The sequence below is a fragment of the Pristiophorus japonicus genome, chromosome 6 (assembly GCF_044704955.1).
Source record: "Pristiophorus japonicus isolate sPriJap1 chromosome 6, sPriJap1.hap1, whole genome shotgun sequence".
Classification (NCBI taxonomy): Eukaryota; Metazoa; Chordata; class Chondrichthyes; family Pristiophoridae; genus Pristiophorus; species Pristiophorus japonicus.
Window position 1 is genome coordinate 83,994,456 of NC_091982.1, and position 20,635 is coordinate 84,015,090.

General features: G+C 43.2%; 1 protein-coding gene across 1 annotated transcript in view; it reads right to left on the reverse strand.

Annotated features, from left to right (window-relative positions):
• Positions 1 to 2,271: 2,271 nt before the first annotated feature.
• Positions 2,272 to 20,635, reverse strand: part of chm (CHM Rab escort protein) — a 189,500-nt gene continuing 171,136 nt past the window's right edge. Inside the window, exons 14-15 of the mRNA XM_070883035.1 lie at positions 13,541 to 13,710; positions 2,272 to 3,403 (exon numbers count right to left, since the gene is read on the reverse strand). Coding sequence (XP_070739136.1) covers positions 3,080 to 3,403; positions 13,541 to 13,710 — 494 coding nt within the window. The 3' untranslated portion in view covers positions 2,272 to 3,079. The remainder of the gene's footprint in view (positions 3,404 to 13,540; positions 13,711 to 20,635) is intronic.

Consider the following 20,635-nt stretch of genomic DNA (forward strand, 5'->3'; position numbering starts at 1 on the left):
TGTAACCTGCGCCTGATTTTTTAATGTGTAGAACAGGTTTTTTTCAGTTCGACAAAAATCTTCACTGGCTCCATTCTAAGTACATTTTCATTGTGGAAACTTTGAAATCAGGCGTCAGTGGCCGGACACGCCCCCTTTTGAAGAAAAAAATTCTGTTCCAAAGTGGAACTGTTCTACCTACCTCGAACTGCAGAAAAGAAAATGTGGAGAATTGCGATTTCTAAGATAGTCCGTTCTCCACCAGTTGCTCCTAAAAATCAGGTGCAAATCATGTGGAAACTTGGGCCCAATAAAACTACATAGTACTGAATACACACCCCTTGTACTTGAACATAGAACTGAATGCAAGTGCTTGCAGTATTTCAAAATGCACATTGGTTAGGCAACACTGACCTAAATGATTTTCAATTTTTAATTCCAACATGAAGGAGAGTCAGAAATATGTACTAGGCCATAAAATGTTTAACGCGTATCTGGTTTGGAATTAACTTAAAAATTGCAATTTTTCTAAAATATTACTGGTGCAGGAATGTTACCGTTAATACTGGTTTTGAAATTAATGGTGCACATCCTAATATATAAAAGGATAAATGTCTTCAAATAAGAAATGGATTACTCAATGTTTACATGCCAGACCAAATCGAACCCAACTTTCTTAGTCAATTTCACTTTCCTGAATTACTTGCATTGCACTTACACAGAAATCTATGCCAGTTCGTGCCAATCTTGTGGTCGAGAACTTAAACCAAGATTTTCTGCAAACCTGATTTGCCTATGCCATGGAAAAATCGGTAGTAGCAAGTGCATTGCTGTCTTCTGCCATGGTGTCTCACTCTGAGCCTCTTGCCTATGCTGCTCCTTATTATGATGCAGAACAGGGGCATGTCCATTCCAGCTGTGGCTGAGTCCTTTTGAACATGTGAGGGGAGAAGGGATCCAAAATATTTGGGGACTGAGAGTGACAGCACTAGTTAAATATAGTACATGTCTCAGTAAGAAAAATGCAATAGAAATAACACAGAAAATTACCATCGAACTTCAGAAATCTTACTTGCGCAGATATCGGGTGACTTCAAGCGGTACTGCACCCAACGTTTGGGGCATAGATCTAGGAAACTTACGTGAACTGCTTAATTGTATACGGGGTGGTGCTATGTAAATGAGTGGAAGAGGGTTTCGGCAAACCTATCTCGGAAGCAGTTTAAAGTATTGAGGAAATTTGCGCACAATGATGCTCAAGCAAAATGCCAGCGTAAATCAGTTACCCGTGGATTTCCTTGGAAAAACCCTGTACAACACCACTCTTATGCCAATACTTTCCAGGAAATTCCAGGGTCAATGTTTCAACTGATTTCAAATAGAACAAACTTATTACAAAACTGAAAGAGTTATGGGACAAATAGATTTCATAATTAAAATTGGGATTTCAGTACAAGTCATGATGGCACTTTCTACACTAACTGAAATGTTGAATATTATATTCGGATAGTCTTATCCCACTTGGGTACAAACAGCTCATTAGTTTTCTAGAGATTTATCAGTTATTGCAGAATACTCTATTGTGAACTAATGCCTGGTTAAAACAATGTAATAATCTGCTGTAGCTGAATCTTGAATACTTTGTTGATCTTTGAAATACAAATCTGATCATCTAAATGATTTAGTTGAATTAAATGTGTTCTATATCTCCACATAAGGACCAGCATTTTCATAACTATGCCAGCAATTGCAAATTTAAAGTACATGTTGAACCTCTCTTGGAACATTTCATATCCTTAAAGGAAGTGCATTCATACAGCAGAATGAGAGAGTAAGGGAGAAGATGTAGTTATATTTGCATAACAATAATTGGCAGCAAAAGAGATGCAGAATGACAAAAAAGGAAAGGAAGGGAAGTGAATGGGGCATGAATGAAAAACGTGCATAACATTTATCTTGAATGATCTCTGCATTTCACATGACCTTTTTGTAGGCAATGCAAAAATGGCCAGTCACAAACACTAATGAATGCCTGTTTACAGATTAATCAGTTGCTAAGATAGAACCATATTCTTCATCAGTTCAATGTGACACTTATTTTGTTTATTTATTTTAGTTGCTTGAAACTGCTCCATAGTCTAATTATGAAAGTAGCCAAAATTGCAATTAGTCTTTGAATTTTTACAAGTTCAGCAGTGGGAATAATGTTTCAATTTAAAAAAAATCTGTTGCAGGAATAACATTGAACCACACAAGTAATCCTATTCAGAACACACAAATATAACACTGGCATGATTTTTGCAACATTTTAATCACTTTTGTTTACATAAGCATTAAACGAGGTGTATTTTCACAGGTTATTGCACAGTATATGTTTTTGATATTGGACACATTACTCATGGAAAATAGTACCTTGACCTGCAAAACATCTGCTGTTCCATCACATATCATTACAGACCTATTTGATTTTCCACTGAGAAAATTGTTTGCACCTGCCACTGCTTTCTGAAGTATATTCATAACATAACATTAGCACTTAATATTTTTTTCCAGTAAACAATATTTCAAAATATTGAATGGCTTGTACATTTCTTGTCAAAATAAATATTTTCCACCATTTATCATGAATGAGTTGTGCCCAATTCCTTGGGCAGAATACCACTGCGATAAAAACAGTCCAGCAAGGCAAGCAGTAGCTTTGATTTTATATGCTTTATAACATCCACGCGTTTTTAGCTAAACTTATTTCAGCCCTTATCCTGAAGATAAGACAACTTTTTGCTTTTAATTACTGTGAATAGACCACAACATTAGTCCTTTTTTGGGGGCGGGGGAAAGAAGAGAGAAAATAGTAACAGCAGGTGGATGAATATAGATCCATTTGTCAGGAGTGCTTCACATAATATAGCACGTGCTTAGATAACTTACTGAAAGGTTACCTGCTGAATTAGGATGCTCAATTATGTTTTAAGTGTCGCATTGTGTAAAAGCTGCCCTCTATAATTCCACTGTATAATATAGTAACAGTATTTTTCAGTTTCCTTTGATATAATTTGGGGAAAATATCCATGGTAATTATTTTGACTTTTTAAAAAATATATTATTCTGCATCCTTTGGCATTTCTGTCCCATTAGTGCTACACTTCAGAGTTTGAGTGTCAGGGTTGGACATTTCTGATTCTCTATCCATCTCATTAATGTCCAATGATTTACTGGCTTCTACCACTTTATCGTTACCACCTCCTGCGGGATCAGATTCTGTGTTTGTATTTTCTTTTACTTCAGTTGCTTCTGACTCTGTAGGAGTTCCAAATCCAGCATTTTCTGGTTGTGCACCATCACCATCATAGATAATGTCTTCAGGGTTTGGGGCAGCGGGACAGAACTCTTCCCCAGGATAAAGCTGATGAAAGATAGCTTCCGCCTAGTAAAAAGAGACAGCAAGAAGGCACCGTGAACATTGAGCTGAACACTAAACAAAACCATTAATCCTAAAGAACTCAATTTATAAATGGAGATTAGCTTAATACAGTGCCCAGTGTGGCAGAAAGAACTTGCATTTATATGACCTCTTTCACAATCTCAGGATGTACCAAAGTGCTTAACAGCCAATTAAGTACTTCTGAAGTTGTAATGTAGGAAAATACAGCAGCCATATTTTGCAAACAAGGTTCCACAAACAGCAGAGAGATGAATGACCAAATTATCTGTTTCAGTGATGTTGGTTGAACTGTTGGCTAGGACACTGGAAGAACTATCCCGCACTGAGAATAGTGCCATGGGATATTTCATGTCCACTGAGGAGGCAGACAGGGCCTCTGTTTAATGTCTCATCTGAAAGACAGCACCTCCTACAGGGCAGCACTCCCTTGGTACTACACTGAAGTGTCAACCCAGATTACATCAAGTCTCTGGACTGCAGCTTGAGTGTATCACCTTCTGACACTAAGTCAAGGCTGACACCAGTGACGTAGATCAGAATGACTGGAAAGGTCTTCGATTCTGTCACCGATCTACGCTCATCTCAGCAAAGATGTTATTGCGATGCTCTATTTATCCTCAGTAGCTCTGTGATGGTGATGGTGATGGAGCAGGGCAGGGCAGTGGGAGAAGAGTCAAGGCTCTCTGCTGCCGATTGCTATTTAGTGAAACTCGCTGAAAATTCTTGGCTTCACTAGCCAGGTTTACACAAGGCATTTCCATTTGGGCAAGGTATCGAGAGGGAAGTCAGCACTCAGGGAACTATAAACCAGCATTCAAAAGAGGTGGGGGAGGAGGGGAAAAAAGATACATGTTAAACGTATCACACACAACTAGAAATATTCCAGTTAGTCATATATATCACTTAGTCAAAGGAATCTTCGATAAAAGTTATTAGCATGTTGACCCCAAGCTTTATTTGTTGCGTCCCTACATTTATTGAAAATAAATAATTCACAACCCAGTGTTTGGCATCAGAGGGGGTTCCTCAAAATGTCTTCCTAGACCAAACATGTATTCTGAGGACGTGTGCTGTATTTACATAGCAGCATAGAAGATGAGAGTGTACGCTTATAAGGTATGTAGATGATGATGTCAACAAGTTGCATTTATAAAGCATCTGTAATGTAGACAAACGCTTCAGAGACATAAGAAAAAAGAGTGACTGCTGCCGACTGGAAGCTGCCTTCTGTGCATAAATCTATGATGGTTTAATTATTAATGTATAATAATATTGTTGTATCGCATAAATCTGTGGTACTCTGGGTTCGTTTAATAATAATATCGCGGATTGGTTTAAGTATTTTGGCGGGGGAGGGATGCTGTGATTTATTTGTACGGACTGCGAGCTCCGTGCGAAAGGAAAGAAAATTAATTGCTATTGGGGAATATCAGTTCATTAATCGTAATCCCCCTGTTGTGTTACAACCCTGAATTGCACTTCTAACCAAGACCACAATAGTGGCTCTGCCACTGTTCAGCCTCTTCCACCAGGAGTCTCGGCTCCTGTAAAAAGGGATCAAGCCAGAATCTGATATTACTTGTACAAAAATTGAGCTCAAATATATGCTGCAAATTTATTCCGAACCTTTGTGTGTTGAAAGGGAATGGAGAATAAACCCGCATTTGGACCGGAAGAGTCTGGAATTAGTGACAGGCAGTGTGGAGACGACGCGGCTGTAATATCGTAAGAGACTGTAGATATCTTGTCAAAAAAACGTTGAAATTACGCATGCCCAAACAACTAATTTTGTTGGCAGCAGTTATGTCTAAAAAAAAAATGGAGGGCAAGCCAAAGAGGGAGAAATTAGGGGCCCAAGTTCCCCCCCACCCCTGTAAAAACAGAGCACCTGACTTTCTAGACTAAAAAGGGCGCCTAAAAGTTAACTTCCAATTCTCCCCACTTCTCGGCCCCGGCGTGGCGCAGCACATCCAGTGGGGGGCAGAGCCAGGTCTCGGTGCTGAAAACAGTGCCGGGACCTCTGCACATGCGTGCTAGAGTGTGCGCGCATATGCAGTAGCTCCTCGCAGCCCGAATCTCTGCGACGCTCTGCAGGCTGTGTGGGAGGGGCCAGAAGTACGCCGCCCCTATCCCGGGCCGAGTGGCCTGCCGCACAGGCCGGCCGCTGCCTTCCAGTGCTCACTTAGACCTGCCCGATAGTTTGCATCCCAGATTACTTAAGGAAGTGGTCCTAGAAATAGTGGATGCATTGGAGATCATTTTCCAACATTCTATAAACTCGATCAGTTCCTATGGATTGGAGGGTAGCTAATGTAACCCCACTTTTTAAAAGAGGAGGGAGAGAAAACAGGGAATTATAGACCGGTTAGCCTGACATCGATAGTGGGGAAAATGTTGGAATCAATTATTAAAGATGTAATAGCAGCGCGTTTGGAAAGCAGTGACAGGATCTGTCCAAGTCAGCATAGATTTATGAAAGGGAAATCATGCCTGACAAATCTTCTAGAATTTTTTGAGGATGTAACTAGTAGAGTGGACAAGGGAGAACCAGTGGATGTGGACTTTCAAAAGGCTTTTGACAAGGTTCCACACAAGAGATTAGTGTGCAAAATTAAAGCACATAGTATTGGGGGTAATGTATTGACGTGGATAGAGAACTGGTTGGCAGACAGGAAGCAAAGAGTAGGAATAAACGGGTCCTTTTCAGAATGGCAGGCAGTGACTAGTGGGATACCTCAAGGTTCAGTGCTGGGACCCCAGCTCTTTACAATATACATTAATGATTTAGACGAAGGAATTGAATGTACTATCTCCAAGTTTGCAGATGACACTAAGCTGGGTGGCAGTATGAGCTGTGAGGAGGTGGTTAAGAGGCTGCAGGGTGACTTGGACAGGTTAGGCGAGTGGGCAAATGCATGGCAGATGCAGTATAATGTAGATAAATGTGAGCTTATTCACTTTGGTGGCAAAAACAAGGCGGCAGAATTATTATCTGAATGGTGACAGATTAGGAAAAGGGGAGGTGCAACAAGACCTGGGTGTCATGGTACATCAGTCATTGAAAGTTGGCATGCAGGTACAGCAGGCAGTGAAGGCGGCAAATGGCATGTTGGCCTTCATAGCGAGAAGATTTGAGTATAGGAGCAGGGAGGTCTTAATGCAGTTGTACAGAGCCTTGGTGAGGCCACACCTTGAATATTGTGTACAGTTTTGGTGTTCTAATCTGAGAAAGGACATTCTTGCTATTGAGGGAGTGCAGCGAAGGTTCACCAGACTGATTCCAGGGATGGCAGGACTGACATAAGAAAGACTGGGTCGACTAGGCTTATATTCAATGGAATTTAGAAGAATGAGAGGGGATCTCATAGAAACATATAAAATTCTGATGGGACTGGACAGGTTAGATGCAGGAAGAATGTTCCCGATGTTGGGGAAGTCCAGAAGCAGGGGTCACAGTCTAAGGATAAGGGGTAAGCCATTTAGGACCGAGATGAGGAGAAACTTCTTCACTCAGAGAATTGTGAACCTGTGGAATTCTCTACCACACAAAGTTGTTGAGGTCAGTTCATTCGATATATTCAGAAGGGAGTTATATGTGACCCTTCTGGCTAAAATGATCAAGGGGTAAGGAGAGAAAGCAGGAATGGGATACTGAAGTTGCATAATTAGCCATGATCATATTGAATGGTTGTGCAGGCTCGAAGGGCCGAATGATCTACTCCTGCATCTATTTTCTATGTTTCTTTGCCCGGGGGAGCAGGAGCAGGAGCTGGAGTCGTCCGGGGGAGCAGGAGCTGGAGGAGCCCGGGAGAACAGGAGCAGGAGCAGGAGGAGCCCGGGGGAGCAGGAGCAGGAGCTGGAGGAGCCCGGGGGAGCAGGAGCAGGAGCTGGAGGAGCCCGGGGGAGCAGGAGCTGGAGGAGTCCGGGGGAGCAGGAGCAGGAGCTGGAGGAGCCCGGGGGAACAGGAGCAGGAGCAGGAGGAGCCCAGGGGAGCAGGAGCAGGAGCTGGAGGAGCCCAGGGGAGCAGGAGCAGGAGCGGGAGGAGCCCGGGGGAGCAGGAGCAGGAGGAGGAGGAGTCCGGGGGAGCAGGAGCAGGAGCTGGAGGAGCCCGGGGGAAGCAGGAGCAGCCCGGGGGAGCAGGAGCAGGAGCTGGAGGAGTCCGGGGAGCAGGAGCTGGAGGAGTCCGGGGAGCAGGAGCTGGAGGAGCCCGGGGGAGCAGGAGCAGGAGCTGGAGGAGCCCGGGGGAGCAGGAGCTGGAGGAGTCCGGGGGAGCAGGAGCAGGAGCTGGAGGAGCCCGGGGGAACAGGAGCAGGAGCAGGAGGAGCCCAGGGGAGCAGGAGCAGGAGCTGGAGGAGCCCAGGGGAGCAGGAGCAGGAGCGGGAGGAGCCCGGGGGAGCAGGAGCAGGAGGAGGAGGAGTCCGGGGGAGCAGGAGCAGGAGCTGGAGGAGCCCGGGGGAAGCAGGAGCAGCCCGGGGGAGCAGGAGCAGGAGCTGGAGGAGTCCGGGGAGCAGGAGCTGGAGGAGCCCGGGGGAGCAGGAGCTGGAGGAGTCCGGGGGAGCAGGAGCAGGAGCTGGAGGAGCCCAGGGGAGCAGGAGCTGGAGGAGTCCGGGGGAGCAGGAGCTGGAGCTGGAGGAGCCCAGGGGAGCAGGAGCTGGAGGAGTCCGGGGGAGCAGGAGCTGGAGCTGGAGGAGCCCAGGGGAGCAGGAGCTGGAGGAGTCCGGGGGAGCAGGAGCAGGAGCTGGAGGAGCCCGGGGGAGCAGGAGCAGGAGCTGGAGGAGTCCGGGGGAGCAGGAGCAGGAGCTGGAGGAGCCCGGGGGAGCAGGAGCTGGAGGAGTCCGGGGGAGCAGGAGCAGGAACTGGAGGAGCCCGGGGGAGCAGCAGCAGGAGCTGGAGCAGCGCGGCTCAAGTCCAGTATGTGCACCTTTCAAATAGTTGCATTGACATGCCCCGGACGGCTCTCCTGCTGCTTGATGCAAGCCTCCCGCCCCTAGCCCTAGCGCTGCAGTCGGCAAGGTAGGACTTTTTATTTTTTAGTAATTGATTTATTTTTAATTTATTATTGATGATGTTGTGAAGATGTTGTGAAGATGGTGTGAAGGTGTTTAGTGCTTTGCAGAATCCTTTTACTGCCCTTCCCCCCCCCTATCTCTGGCTATCTGCGCCGATTTCTTAATTCACCGCAAGATTTTTCTGAGTGGCCTCATATGCTGGCCTAAAGTTAGTTTGGAGTAACTTTTAGCTGGCTAAACTTGCCTAAGTGGCCAAAACAGATGTAAGTGGCTGGTAATGCCCCCTTTTGAAAAAAAAACTAAAAAAAACCTAACGCACTCACTTACACTGGAGCAAATTAAATGGGGAGAATTGCGATTTTTTTTAGTTACTCCAAAAAAATCTAGTTGCTCCAAAAAAAATGGAGCAACTCCTGGGGAAATTTGGGCCCAAAGAGGGGTGACTAAAACCTTCGCCAATGGGGTGGGTTTTAAAGAGGGTATTAAAGGAGGTGAGGAGCTGCAGAGGTAAAGGGATCTTTTGGGGAATTCAAGAATCAAGGCAACTAAAGGTACAGTCACCAATGGAAGGCAAAAAGAAGAGTGGATGCATAGTAGCCTCGACTCACAGGGGTTAGGGTTAGGGGAACAATGGGGGGGGGGGGGTGCAGAGGTTAGGGGTGGAGGACATTCCAGAGAATTGGAGGGGGGGGGTGAAGCATTGGAGGGATCTAAACACAAGATTGAGAATTACAAATTTTACCTGTTGCAGAACTGGGAGCCAATGTCAGTCAGCAAGGATAGGGAAGATGGGTGCAAAATAGAATATGGGCAAAGTTTTTGATGAGCTGCAGTTTACAAGACAATTTTGCACCTCAATGCATAGCTCCCTGAGGATGTGCACAATGTTTTTATCTGAGGTAATCAAGCCTGCTTTGAAGGATAAGGAAGAATGAAGGGTTGGCTCCTCAAATACATGGGCCAAGATTTTACAGGTGGTGAGCAGGTGGGATCGGTGGCGGGTCGTGTCAAAAAATGTTTTTTTTGGACAGCGGGTTGGGAACCTGCTGCAACGCGCCTTTCCCAATGTTGCGTCTGTCAATGCTGAGCAGACCAGAGTGGCAGCAGCAGGGGACCTAATTAAAATCATTAGCGTCGAGATGACAGATGCATAACAGGCTTTTTTAACTTACCTTTCGACTAACTGCATGACCACAGGAACAACACTATTCGGGGATCACGGCTGTCAACCTGAGGCGTGAGTTCAGTGGCCATTGCTCCAGCTGATTACTTCACAGCTGCAAGTGTACAGTAAAAGCTCTCACATGACTGATCATCACTTTCCTCAGCCACATGCTATTTCTCAGTCCATTTCCAGCACAGATTCTGCAGGCTTTCCACTTTCCATCCACTCTCACTTCATTGGAAGAACTCTCTTGCCATTAACAGAATGCTTCTGTCATCTCTACTTCACCTGCCATCTATTCCATCAACATACTGTCTCACCTTGGTTCTCAGCATCCGACCACTATCAGCCCCAACACCAGCAGCACCAACACCATCAACCTTCGCCGCAATCGCCCGATACTGCATCGGATAGAGGATGTCAGCACCCAAGCACATTGCTGCCCGGGAGGCCAGTGATGTGGCCTCATCCTGGCCAGATTTACTTCACTTGACGCTGTACACCCTAGCTGCCACATGATGCACCAGATTGGCACCACCCCACATCAACACCATACATCCCTATAATGTCCAATGCATTCCTTTCACACTTAGCATCATTGCAGGGAGAATCGTTGTGTCTCACCATTCACTATAACTCAGTAAGCCACTTCCAAAGGTGCACATAAGTCTGTCCAAGAACACAAAGTGTTGAAAATAAAGGTTTCAATGCTTGACAGCACATTAACAGAAATTTTACATGCACACTGGATAAAACACCCAAGTGGCTACCCTTGTGTGGTGTTAGTTGGCATGATTGCACGAGGATGAGTGGAGTTTTAGGGGTGGCTGGTGAGATGTGGATGTGAAAATGTAGATAGAGAGGGATGGGTGAGCTGGTGTGAGTAAGGATGTGCAGGTGTCGGGTAGGGAAGACAGAGTGATGGGGATGTGATGAGATGCACAAGAGGATGACGGGGAGTGTGGCTTTGTTCTAACGTTTCGTGATCTAATGAGATCATTGAAAGGTGTGCACCACTGCACCCAAGTTCTCCTGGCAACATCCCTGCTTGTGACCACCTGTGCAATATGCAACCAGGCTGTGTTGGTCCCCTAGGGAGGTCTCTTCAGCCCATGAGAAGGGAAGAGGACCGCCCTGCATGCTCTGACTACAGAGCACAAAGTGATTGCAGCACTTCAATGCTGTAGAGCACTGACATCACAAACGTCAAAAATAAGGTGGCCATGGTTAAGGAAACCGGCTCAAGGTGCATCGTGAATGACGTCACCAAACCCGCTCCTCCTAATTTGGCCGGGAAATGCGCTGGGCGGACTTAACAAGTCCTATTAAGGGAAGTTCATTTTTCAGAGGGGAATGGAGCCAGTAGCGGGGCCGTCACCCGCCACCGGCCGCCCCGGACCCACCAAGGTAAGGAAAATCTCGGCCATGAGCTCTGTAATGCTATCGGGCTCAATTTTCCCCGAGCCCGTTTTCTGGCGTATTGCCAGAGTTGCGCCACTTAATTAGATAAATAAATGCGCCAGAAAAAAATCTCCGAAGTTTCCCCGATGTTTGAGCTGTAACCTGTAGCCGTGCAGCGTAGCCAGTTGCCTTGGGGGAACTGCAGTCTGCGCTGGAAAAAGGAGCTGGGCCTTCTGCGCGTGCACGGGGGGAAAAAAATGATGTTCTTGACGTCGCTGAAATGGCCGTGCATGCGCAGTAGAGCTCAGAGAAAGGTAAATGGCAGGCAGTGTTGGCTTGTGGATGGCAGCCATGAGAGGTGGCAACAGGGAATGGACAGTCAACATCAGGCCATAGGACTTATTTTAGGTCCTTCAAGACTGCTCAACGGTAAGTAAGTAACATCACCACTTAGTTTGGAGACCGGGCTTGAAGGACTCAAGTCAGAGGTAGGTAAAATGAATAGGGTGCGTAATTATGATGGAAAGCAGGCATGACGAGAATTTCAATCACAGGAAAGCATGACAGGAAATAAGTCTGACAGTTTAGTGGAAGAGAGAGGGAGAATATGAGATAGAATAGAACAAATTTGAGAGGGGAATGGCATCATGATTATAATACCAGGCCACTGATGCATCTCTCAAGAGACTGAACTCGTAACTACCACCCAATACCATCAAAGATCAGTGATGCAAACCTAACGCAGCAACTGAAGTATTTCCTTGTTAGTCTAAAGAGTTTCACTGCAAATGGAAGCAACAGTGATGTCCTACTATGCAAGAACAATTCTACTGTCTGTAAGCTTTCCATTTTACTAGGGGTTTTACTTCGAGCTTGCTCCCTCCCCCGCTGAGCCTCTCCGATCCCAAATGTGTGCCTTCCCGCTCTGTGGCCCCCGAGTGCGTGCCGGTCAGTTTGCTCCCTCCCCCGTCGAGCCTCTCTGGTCCCCGAGTGAGTGCCAGTCCGCTCCTAGCCCAGGCCAAATGGCCTCCGATGTACTTACCTGTGCCGATTTTTTAAACTCACAAGGGTTTCTCGAGAGGCCACATATGCTGGCCTAAGTAGAAATGGAGTAACGATCAGCTGGCCAAAGTTCCCTAAATGGCCAGAATTGGCGCAAGTGGCTGGTAACGCCCCCTCTTGAGGAAAAAAAAAACGTACCTAAAAAAAACGTAACTAAATGAGTTACACTGGTGCAAATTAATTGGGGAAACTGGGGATTTTTAAGTTAAACCAGAAAAAGAAGCCTACTCCAAAAAAAAAAAGCGCAAATACTGGGGAAAATTGAGCCCACTGTTTCTAATGTCGTCTTTGCACAAGCACATTACACTAGTAGACAACAGATACAACAAGCCCATGGGAGGAAACCATGCCCTCATCGAGCAAACATCTGTGGTACTAAGGCCACTTGTACCATGTTCGATTGCAAGTTGGAACAGAATGGCGACGGTGCAAAGCAACCAAGAGTAGCAGACAAGCCACTATAGGCAAAATATGCAAGTAATGAGCTTGTTGCCCAGTTCTTCCACTGAACTCCACAATTGGACATATTAATGATAGAACTGCTAGTTTCTTCTGTTTACTGTACACCATTGCATATATTTTATCTTTATTTTTGGATAACTAACTTTCTGCAGATTGAAGACTGCTGGATGTGTTCAGTGAATACATTTTGTTTAGTGTTTCATTGCATATGTTTTGCAGTTTCAGTTCCACTTTTGGCACTATTAACCTCTGTCGATTGATTATTGACATACTACCCCAGTTGAAGGAATGCTGCTGCAGAGTGGTTACAGAAGGCCAATTTGTATCTACTACTAGCCTTAATGCAAATAACATTTCCCGGCCCCACTTATATTTTTCCAGCCATCCTACATTGGACCCCGAACCCAAACTATTCCTATCTCGATTTGTTTTATCATCCTTTTCAATACACATCAAGCCCCAACACCATCCAAGCACCAGTCAATTTTTAATCCGTTTTTCTTGATCTGGTATTTTTTTTAACCCCTATTATGTTTCCTTTTCTTTTCAAATGAAAAACTCGCCAAGCTGTTTGATCCCCAATTTCCCTTTCTAAATTTCCCACTTGCTTTTTTGTAGTCAGCCTATCCTGCTTTTTCTTCCTAATTGCCATCACAGGTTTCAGCTCTGAATTGTTACTTTTAAAAAGAAACGCCCATGGTTTAATATTCAATTAAGCTGTTTCTGAGATTGGGATACAAGAGATCCATAACTATTCAAAGAGCAACATTGGAGTTCTCCCAGTGTCCTTCCCAACATTTATCCTTTAACCAACAGCACCAAAAAAGATTAACTAGCCATTCATTTCATTTGCTATTTGTGGAACTTTAACATATGCAAACTGGCTTCTAATAATTGCTTTCTTAACAGCAATGATACTTCAGAAAAGTAACTCAATGCCTCTGAAGCCCTTGGCACATCCTGAAAGCAGGAAAGACACAGTAAGCACTTTTATTTGAGGTATTTTTGATCTCACTGTACCTGTTTAACAGACTGTTCAAATCCAAGAGCAGCATCAGGTCCACAACAAACAGATACATTACTGGGAAGGTCTTCATATGTGCTTCTGTCAACTGCTGACGTATCTCTCACATTGAAATATAAAGCCCAAAGCACTCTAGGTTTCTCTTCCACTTCACATTCATTACAATCTGAAAGAAAGAAAATAAGCAATCATGTTTGCAGTCAAACAGATTATAGGTACAATGTATATTAGAAAGGCCTGACATCATGTGTAGGTAATTTAATAAATCTAAACTACAATATTTGCTAAGTTTATTTTAAAAGAGAATATAAAATACCCAAGACAGTGTCAAATGCTGCACTATGGGCAGAGGGGAATGACAGTGACAAATGTTCCTTTGCCAGAAGTTGCAATGAATGGGATGCATCCTAGATTAAATTTTATATAACTGTCAATCTTAGAAAGTTTTTATTTACAGGAAATAACAAATTTTAATTGGTTCTATGAAATAAAAAATTGGATTTCAAAATATATGCAAAATTAAAAATTAATGATACATTTAATTTAGATATTAAAATATAATATACAACATCTCACTGGAATAATTAATGTTAATTGTCAGGGCTCGTCAACCAGCAAGAAACTCGCTCCAATTTCCATGAAGGCGGCAGTGGAGAGGGTCTAAGGAAGCAGTTGATAGTAGAGAATAGAAGCCAGGGTTATCTCTGCTCTCCAGGATGATCCTAGAGTAATGGGTGCTTTTGGCAGAGAGAAGCCCAGTGGAGCTTGGTGTGGTCCAGCCAGGTCTGGAAATAAATGGCTTGCATTTGTGTGCTATAAATGTTAAATTTGTGCTCTTGAACTTGAATGAGAGATGAGGGTTGTACCAGGAAACGACCAGGTTGGGACACAGCCAAAGTTGTCCTGGGGACAAGGACAAATGTAAAAGTAAGGCAGTGGCTAAGCAAATCAACAATGCGGTAATGTGACAGATGGAGGCCGAAAAGGTAAGCAGTTGAGTGCGTGGAAGTGCAGTTCCAAGTCACTTGGGGTAAACACAGAAGGAAGTGGAGTTGGATAGAGGTAGTGGTATGTGGGTGCTGTGGGATCAAGAAAGTTATCAGAAATAGCCGTGTCAGTGATCAAGGCACTATGAGTAAAGAGGCTAAAGGAGATGGCAAGCTCGAGGGGATAGCCAGGAATATGGTGGGTGTATATATGGAGGGAGAGCCCAAGGAGCAATGGTGAGTAGGGTGAGCAAACTGGGAAGGAGGTTGATGAGGTTACCCCCAGCAGGCGAGCTAAGTAGGAAGGTCAATGGAGAGTAGAATGATACAGTGGGGGTTGCTGCTCGTAAGGATATTCAAGCCTGGGATAATGGCAGGGGTGTAGGAAGGTAGGCGATAGTGAAGGCAGAGATTAGAGTGGGCAAGAAACGGAGAGGGGATAAATAAAAGTTGGCATGGCTAGGGGACAGGAAGAGGATCAGAGAAAAGCTTGAAAAAAAGTCCCAGGTGGTGAAATTCAATGTAGGCAGGAATGCAAATTGTGCAGTAGAGAATCAGCCCCCCGTTGTACACCCTGCCCAATTTTCCTTCCATTAAAATCAGTGGAAAATAAAATCAAGTAAGGTGTATAATGGTCTGTCGATCGGTTGCTGCCCATTTTATCACCCTGCCCACGTTGAATTTAATTCCCCCCAGTATCTCAAGTAATGAAGGAAAACTACATTTCCCATTCTTGTTTTAGAACAAGTATACTCTGTGGAGAACTTGAGTGATCTGTCTGCAGATTACGGTTATGGTAACACGGGTAGAGACAACAGTAAAAATGTCAGTTACCACTTCGCACACAGTTTTTTTTAATAAAAGTTCATATTAATTAAAAGAAAACAAGGGTGTTTACATTTTCATGCTTATTTTCTATTCTAAACCCCCTACCCCCACTGAAATCCAGTGTATAATATACTAAACAAATAATAGTAAATGGCACAAGTATCAAACATCAGAATGAAGTAATCACATAGATGAAGATGTGAACACATAGGGAAAAGTACCAAAGTGAAAAAACCATCAGGGAAATATCAAATGTCTAATCAGCATAGAGATTGTAACCACTTGAGTGTGTATATAAGTTAGCTATTAATGTACCCATCGCGCTGTTGTTGACACACTCATAATACTACATCTTTTTTACATTTATATTCGATGTCTAAAATTTGGGTGAGAAATTTCTGTTCACATATGGTTCAAGAGAATAGAATTCCGCGGCACTGTTCCATTTACTTAATTTCATATACATACCAGCTCGACTTCAAAATGTATATTTGGTACACAAGGGCCTATGCAGCTTTTTTCTCCACCATAGTTTTCTCTTGGAGAGCTAAGACAATAACTTAATACTAGTGTTTGCTGTTCAGAAGTACATGGCTTTTCTTTTCTTCTGTGCAGTTTTACTACAGAAGAAACAGAGTCTTCTCTTCCAGGTGCCTTTGTCTTTTTGACCTGCTATGGCCTAGTGCTCACCTGATCTGGTGATTCGTCCTCAATGGCTTTAATAGAATCTGCTCTGACATTTTAATTAAAATACTGCCACTGCCACACACACTGCAATCATAGACAGATGATAAAAAGGGCAATGTACCAGGTGAAAACTCGTGCATGCAGCATTTTGGAGCAGAACTGCACCTGATGTTCCTTGTTATTATCTCTGGCATGTGAACAAAAGAATTTCAATTATGCTTTAAGTAATGTAAATGATAGTGATGTTTTTCTTCGTTGAAAATGGGCTGGAAGTTTTAGTCACATCAATCCATGAAATTAACATTAGAAGGCTTAACAAAGCTAACTATTTTTTCCCCACAGAATTTGAACTGCAGTCTCGTTATTTGCTTTAACCTTTTCAGCATACGGAAACCAAAAATGGGATCCAAACTAATTTTTCAATAGCTTGTTGCATTTTCTCTTGGAGCTGAAAAATGTATGTTTCAAAATAGAACATGATCTCAAAATATCCTAGAATCTGCAGCGATTTCCAGCTGAATCTGTAGATTCAGCAAAACAACCATTCTACGCTATCAAACTGGAATTATGAACATTTGATAATTGCTTTTTGGGTTTGGGATGGGTAACACAAATTCCTGATAGAATGATACAGCACAGGAAGCCATTCAGCCCATCACGCCCGTGCTGGCACTTTGATAGAGCTATTCAATTAGTCCCACTCCCCTGTTCTTTCCTATATTAGTTTAATGAGCATGCAGTTTATATCCTTTACTCAAAACAAATTCCTAACACTAAACACTAAAGTGACACTTGGAATTTAAAATACTGGAAGGTTCAGAGATTGTCCTTCAGCTTTGAAGACCCTGGACTAGAACTTAGCTTGGAAACAGGAATTGAAAAAAAAATCCTCAACTGGCTTTGTCAGGATGACAAAATAATAATTTCTGACAATCTCAATGTAGCTAGAATTAACATGAGTCAGCAGTAAACAAATAATCAGCAGTCTCAGCTTAATGAAACCATTGTCAAGGTTGTGAGTAATAAAAGTTATAGAGAAGCACGATATTTTGTAAAGTGCATTTCTGGAACACTCGTTAATGCTGTGCTATTGATAGTGACTGGGTCCAAGTAATAGATGCACACAACACATAATTTAACACTATGGAAAATTACCACCAGATGTAAAGTGGTAATAGGGTAAAGATGGCATAGAGGATAAAAGGCCACAACTCTTAAATGAGTAGTTTTAACTTTTTATAAAACTTGTGAAGAAACATCAATCATAATGTCAACTCTCACCAAGTTTTAGGCATGTAATTAATTTGAGATGGTTGCTTCAATGTAGTTCAACTGCTTCTGGTTTGTCAGCAAAATAAAGTTTACAAAATATTAATATATTTCAGCTGATGATATAGCAGCAAAACCCGGGAAGCAAATTGTGTGGGGCTTAGTTTGTACTTAGAATCCATTATATATAAAAGCCACTACAGAAGTACAAGATTTCTAAAAAGTGCAGTACCCTAGAATGGCACATGACATGAAATTGTATCAGTTAGATCACCAATACAAGTTAGCCAATCTGTTCATATTGTAAAGTATGCACCTGAGTGTATGCTCACAGGTTTGTAGAGCTGTTGAGTTGGGAGTGGCTTAGCCAGTCATGTGATGTTCACAAGAGTCAATAATACCCCAGCCAGTTGGGTTTGGGGGGATCCACAATGAAGCAGGTGGTTGAGAGTCTGATGGATGAACTGGTAATGTATAGTGTGATTGTTAAACCTTTTGCTAATAAACCAACTAGTTATTAATAGCAATGTGCTGCTATGAATGCTTAAGCAAAGAACCCATGAAGCAAATACATGACACATATGTTACGCTCGTCATGTTCCTGCTCACTGCTAAATTAAAAATTACTTTGAATGCTCAAATAAACAGAAATTGCTATAAGTGGCCAACAGGTCTGCCAGCATCTAAAGAGAGAAAAGATGAGTGGGTTTCCAATTAAAGCAAATGGTTTCCCACCTGACTGTTGCTTTTTTAGGCCCTAGTTTCCGCCCCCTGTAAAAACAGCGCACCCTTTCTAGAATAAAAAGGGCGCCAAAAAGTTACTTTCTAATTCTCTGAGCTCCTCAGGATGTCTTCGGCCTCGGCGTAGCGCAGCACAAGGGGTGGGGGGGCAGAGCCAGGTCCTGAAAACAGTGCCGGGACTTCTGCACATGCGCGCTGGAGTGCGCGCGCATGTGCAGTAGCTCCTCGCAGCCCGAATCTCTGCGACGCTGCGTGGGAGGGGTCCGAAGCATGCCGCCCCTAGCCCTGGCCGAATGGGCTCCCTGGGCATTGAAGATGCGCTTAGTTATCGGGATTCGGACGTCCTAGAAACACACACACCGATTATCACTGGGATGATCCAATTAACTGGGAGCCCAGAAAGCAACGTCTGCCTGAGATGTCTGGGAGGGAAATCGCTGGTTTCATTGACAGACCGATTGACAAATCACCCAATGGGAAGTAAGTTGGAGGGAGAGCCCACTCATTTGCTGCGGTCGGGAGTTAAACAAGCCCATGTTCGGAGTCAGTCAGTGCTCCGTTCAGAAGATGGGCGCTCTGGCCACGGACGACTCTGAGCTGGACTCGGGATCCACGTCTCTGAACATTCTCTGACAACTAGAGATTTCGGTAAAGTAAGATGATGACACTTCAAGACCGCATCCATGGGGAGACTGGGGGAGAAACGCCCTGCTTTTATTACGGACTGGTTGGCATTCTAAAAGTGGAATCTTGCAATCTGGAAGCACCAAATTAATAAACACCTAAATTAATAAGCGTCTAGGTACAAAATACACCAATTCCGGTGCATGCTCCAGTTGGCAAGGTAGGACTTCTAATTTTTATTACTTGATTTACTGTTCATTTGTTGTTATTTAAAAATCATGATGGTTTCTATGCATCTTTATGGTTAAAAGTGAAGTGTTTAATGCTTTGTAAAATCCCCTAACTTCTCTCCAACTTCCCTTCACCCCCCCTCATCTCTCGCTGCCTGTGCCTAATTTATAAAGTGTAGGCAAGGTTTTTCTGAGCGTACAAGAATCTACACTTATTCCATTCTAAGTTAGTTTGGAGTAAGTTTTCGCTGCCTAAACTTGCAAAACAGGCGTAAGTGGCTGGTAACGCCCCCTTTTGAAAAACACACTTCTAAAATGAAACTATTCTAACTAACTAGAATTGGAGTAAACTAAATGCTAAGAATTGCAATTTCTAAGATACTCCATACTAAACTAGTTGCTCCAAAAAAATAGGAGCAACTCAAGCCGAAACTTGAGCCCTTTCAGTTGCTGACTCATCTATTTTCAACATTTCATTTTTATTCCTGGTTCTGTTTAGCTTTGAAAAACAATTCTATAACAATATACATACCTGAATTTTCCGATGTTATTATATCTTATTTCTGAATTTTAGTGCTCCATGTTAATTGAGTGCAGGGAAATGCATTACTTTTCATTTTTGGTTAGTCGGTAGACGCTCACTTGTTAGGCATACTACAGTAAGATGTGAAATTCCTTCTACTCTTCACCAACATGCCGAATGCCAAGCTTAATACTGTACCCAGCATGAGTTTTCAATTTTCTACAAGTATCTTTTTGTTTGTACAGATCTAATAGAGACACCATTTTCACTAAATACATATGGTTGGATTATAGCAATAATCATTCAGTAAGTTAATTATATCAGAATGGTATTTATAAAAGAATTACTGAAAGACAGGTAAGACAGAGGGAAAAAAATGACTTAACACTGCTGCAATAGCACATCATTCTTTTGCAAATGTGTTCTCATTAAAATGTAACCAGAACAACAATTATGACCCCAGGTGTTGTACATAATGTTTAGCTTTGGAATGTGAAGTGATTGCTTCATTATGTGCATGAGTTATTGATGTGTTAGCGAGTGTGATTACTGTAATGTCATGTCAGAAGCAAGCAACAGTTCACATTGAGGCAGTCAGGTTCCTGAATAGTGTTATCAGGTTTACTTTTCATATCTATTTCAAGATCGTTAGTTATAAGCTTCAAAATTGTTTCCAACCCCATGAGTGTATCACATTAACTGGTAACTACCTTATGTAATATTACTTCTCATGCAATTATGTCCCATAATAATGAGACATTACTCAATATTTGCTTCTGATTAAAGGCCTCTAGAGACCAAATCAAAGTTACAGTAGACCAGTAATTCGACAGTCAAATAGAAATTATCAATTCATTAAATAAGATTAACAAAGCATTGCAGAGATGCACAGCCTAGTATAGAATGGAGGCACACAAACTAAAAAAGGCCCCAGGTTTGATCCATGGTCTGTTCTGAGTTAGATGATTTCAGCTGCAATGACAACAGGAGAAAGTCAACCAGGTTTCTGTTATATATGCAGACTATAGACATACTCTCTGTGTAGTCACTGTATAGTTGCATAAGATGGAGATTTGTTACCTGATGTACTATCAATAAGGTTTACACTGTGTATATACTATGCTGACACCACTAGAGGGTGCAACTGGTGGAGACCAGTGTTTCCTGCCCCTATGGCAGGAGGCTGTCCACCAGAGGCCACTG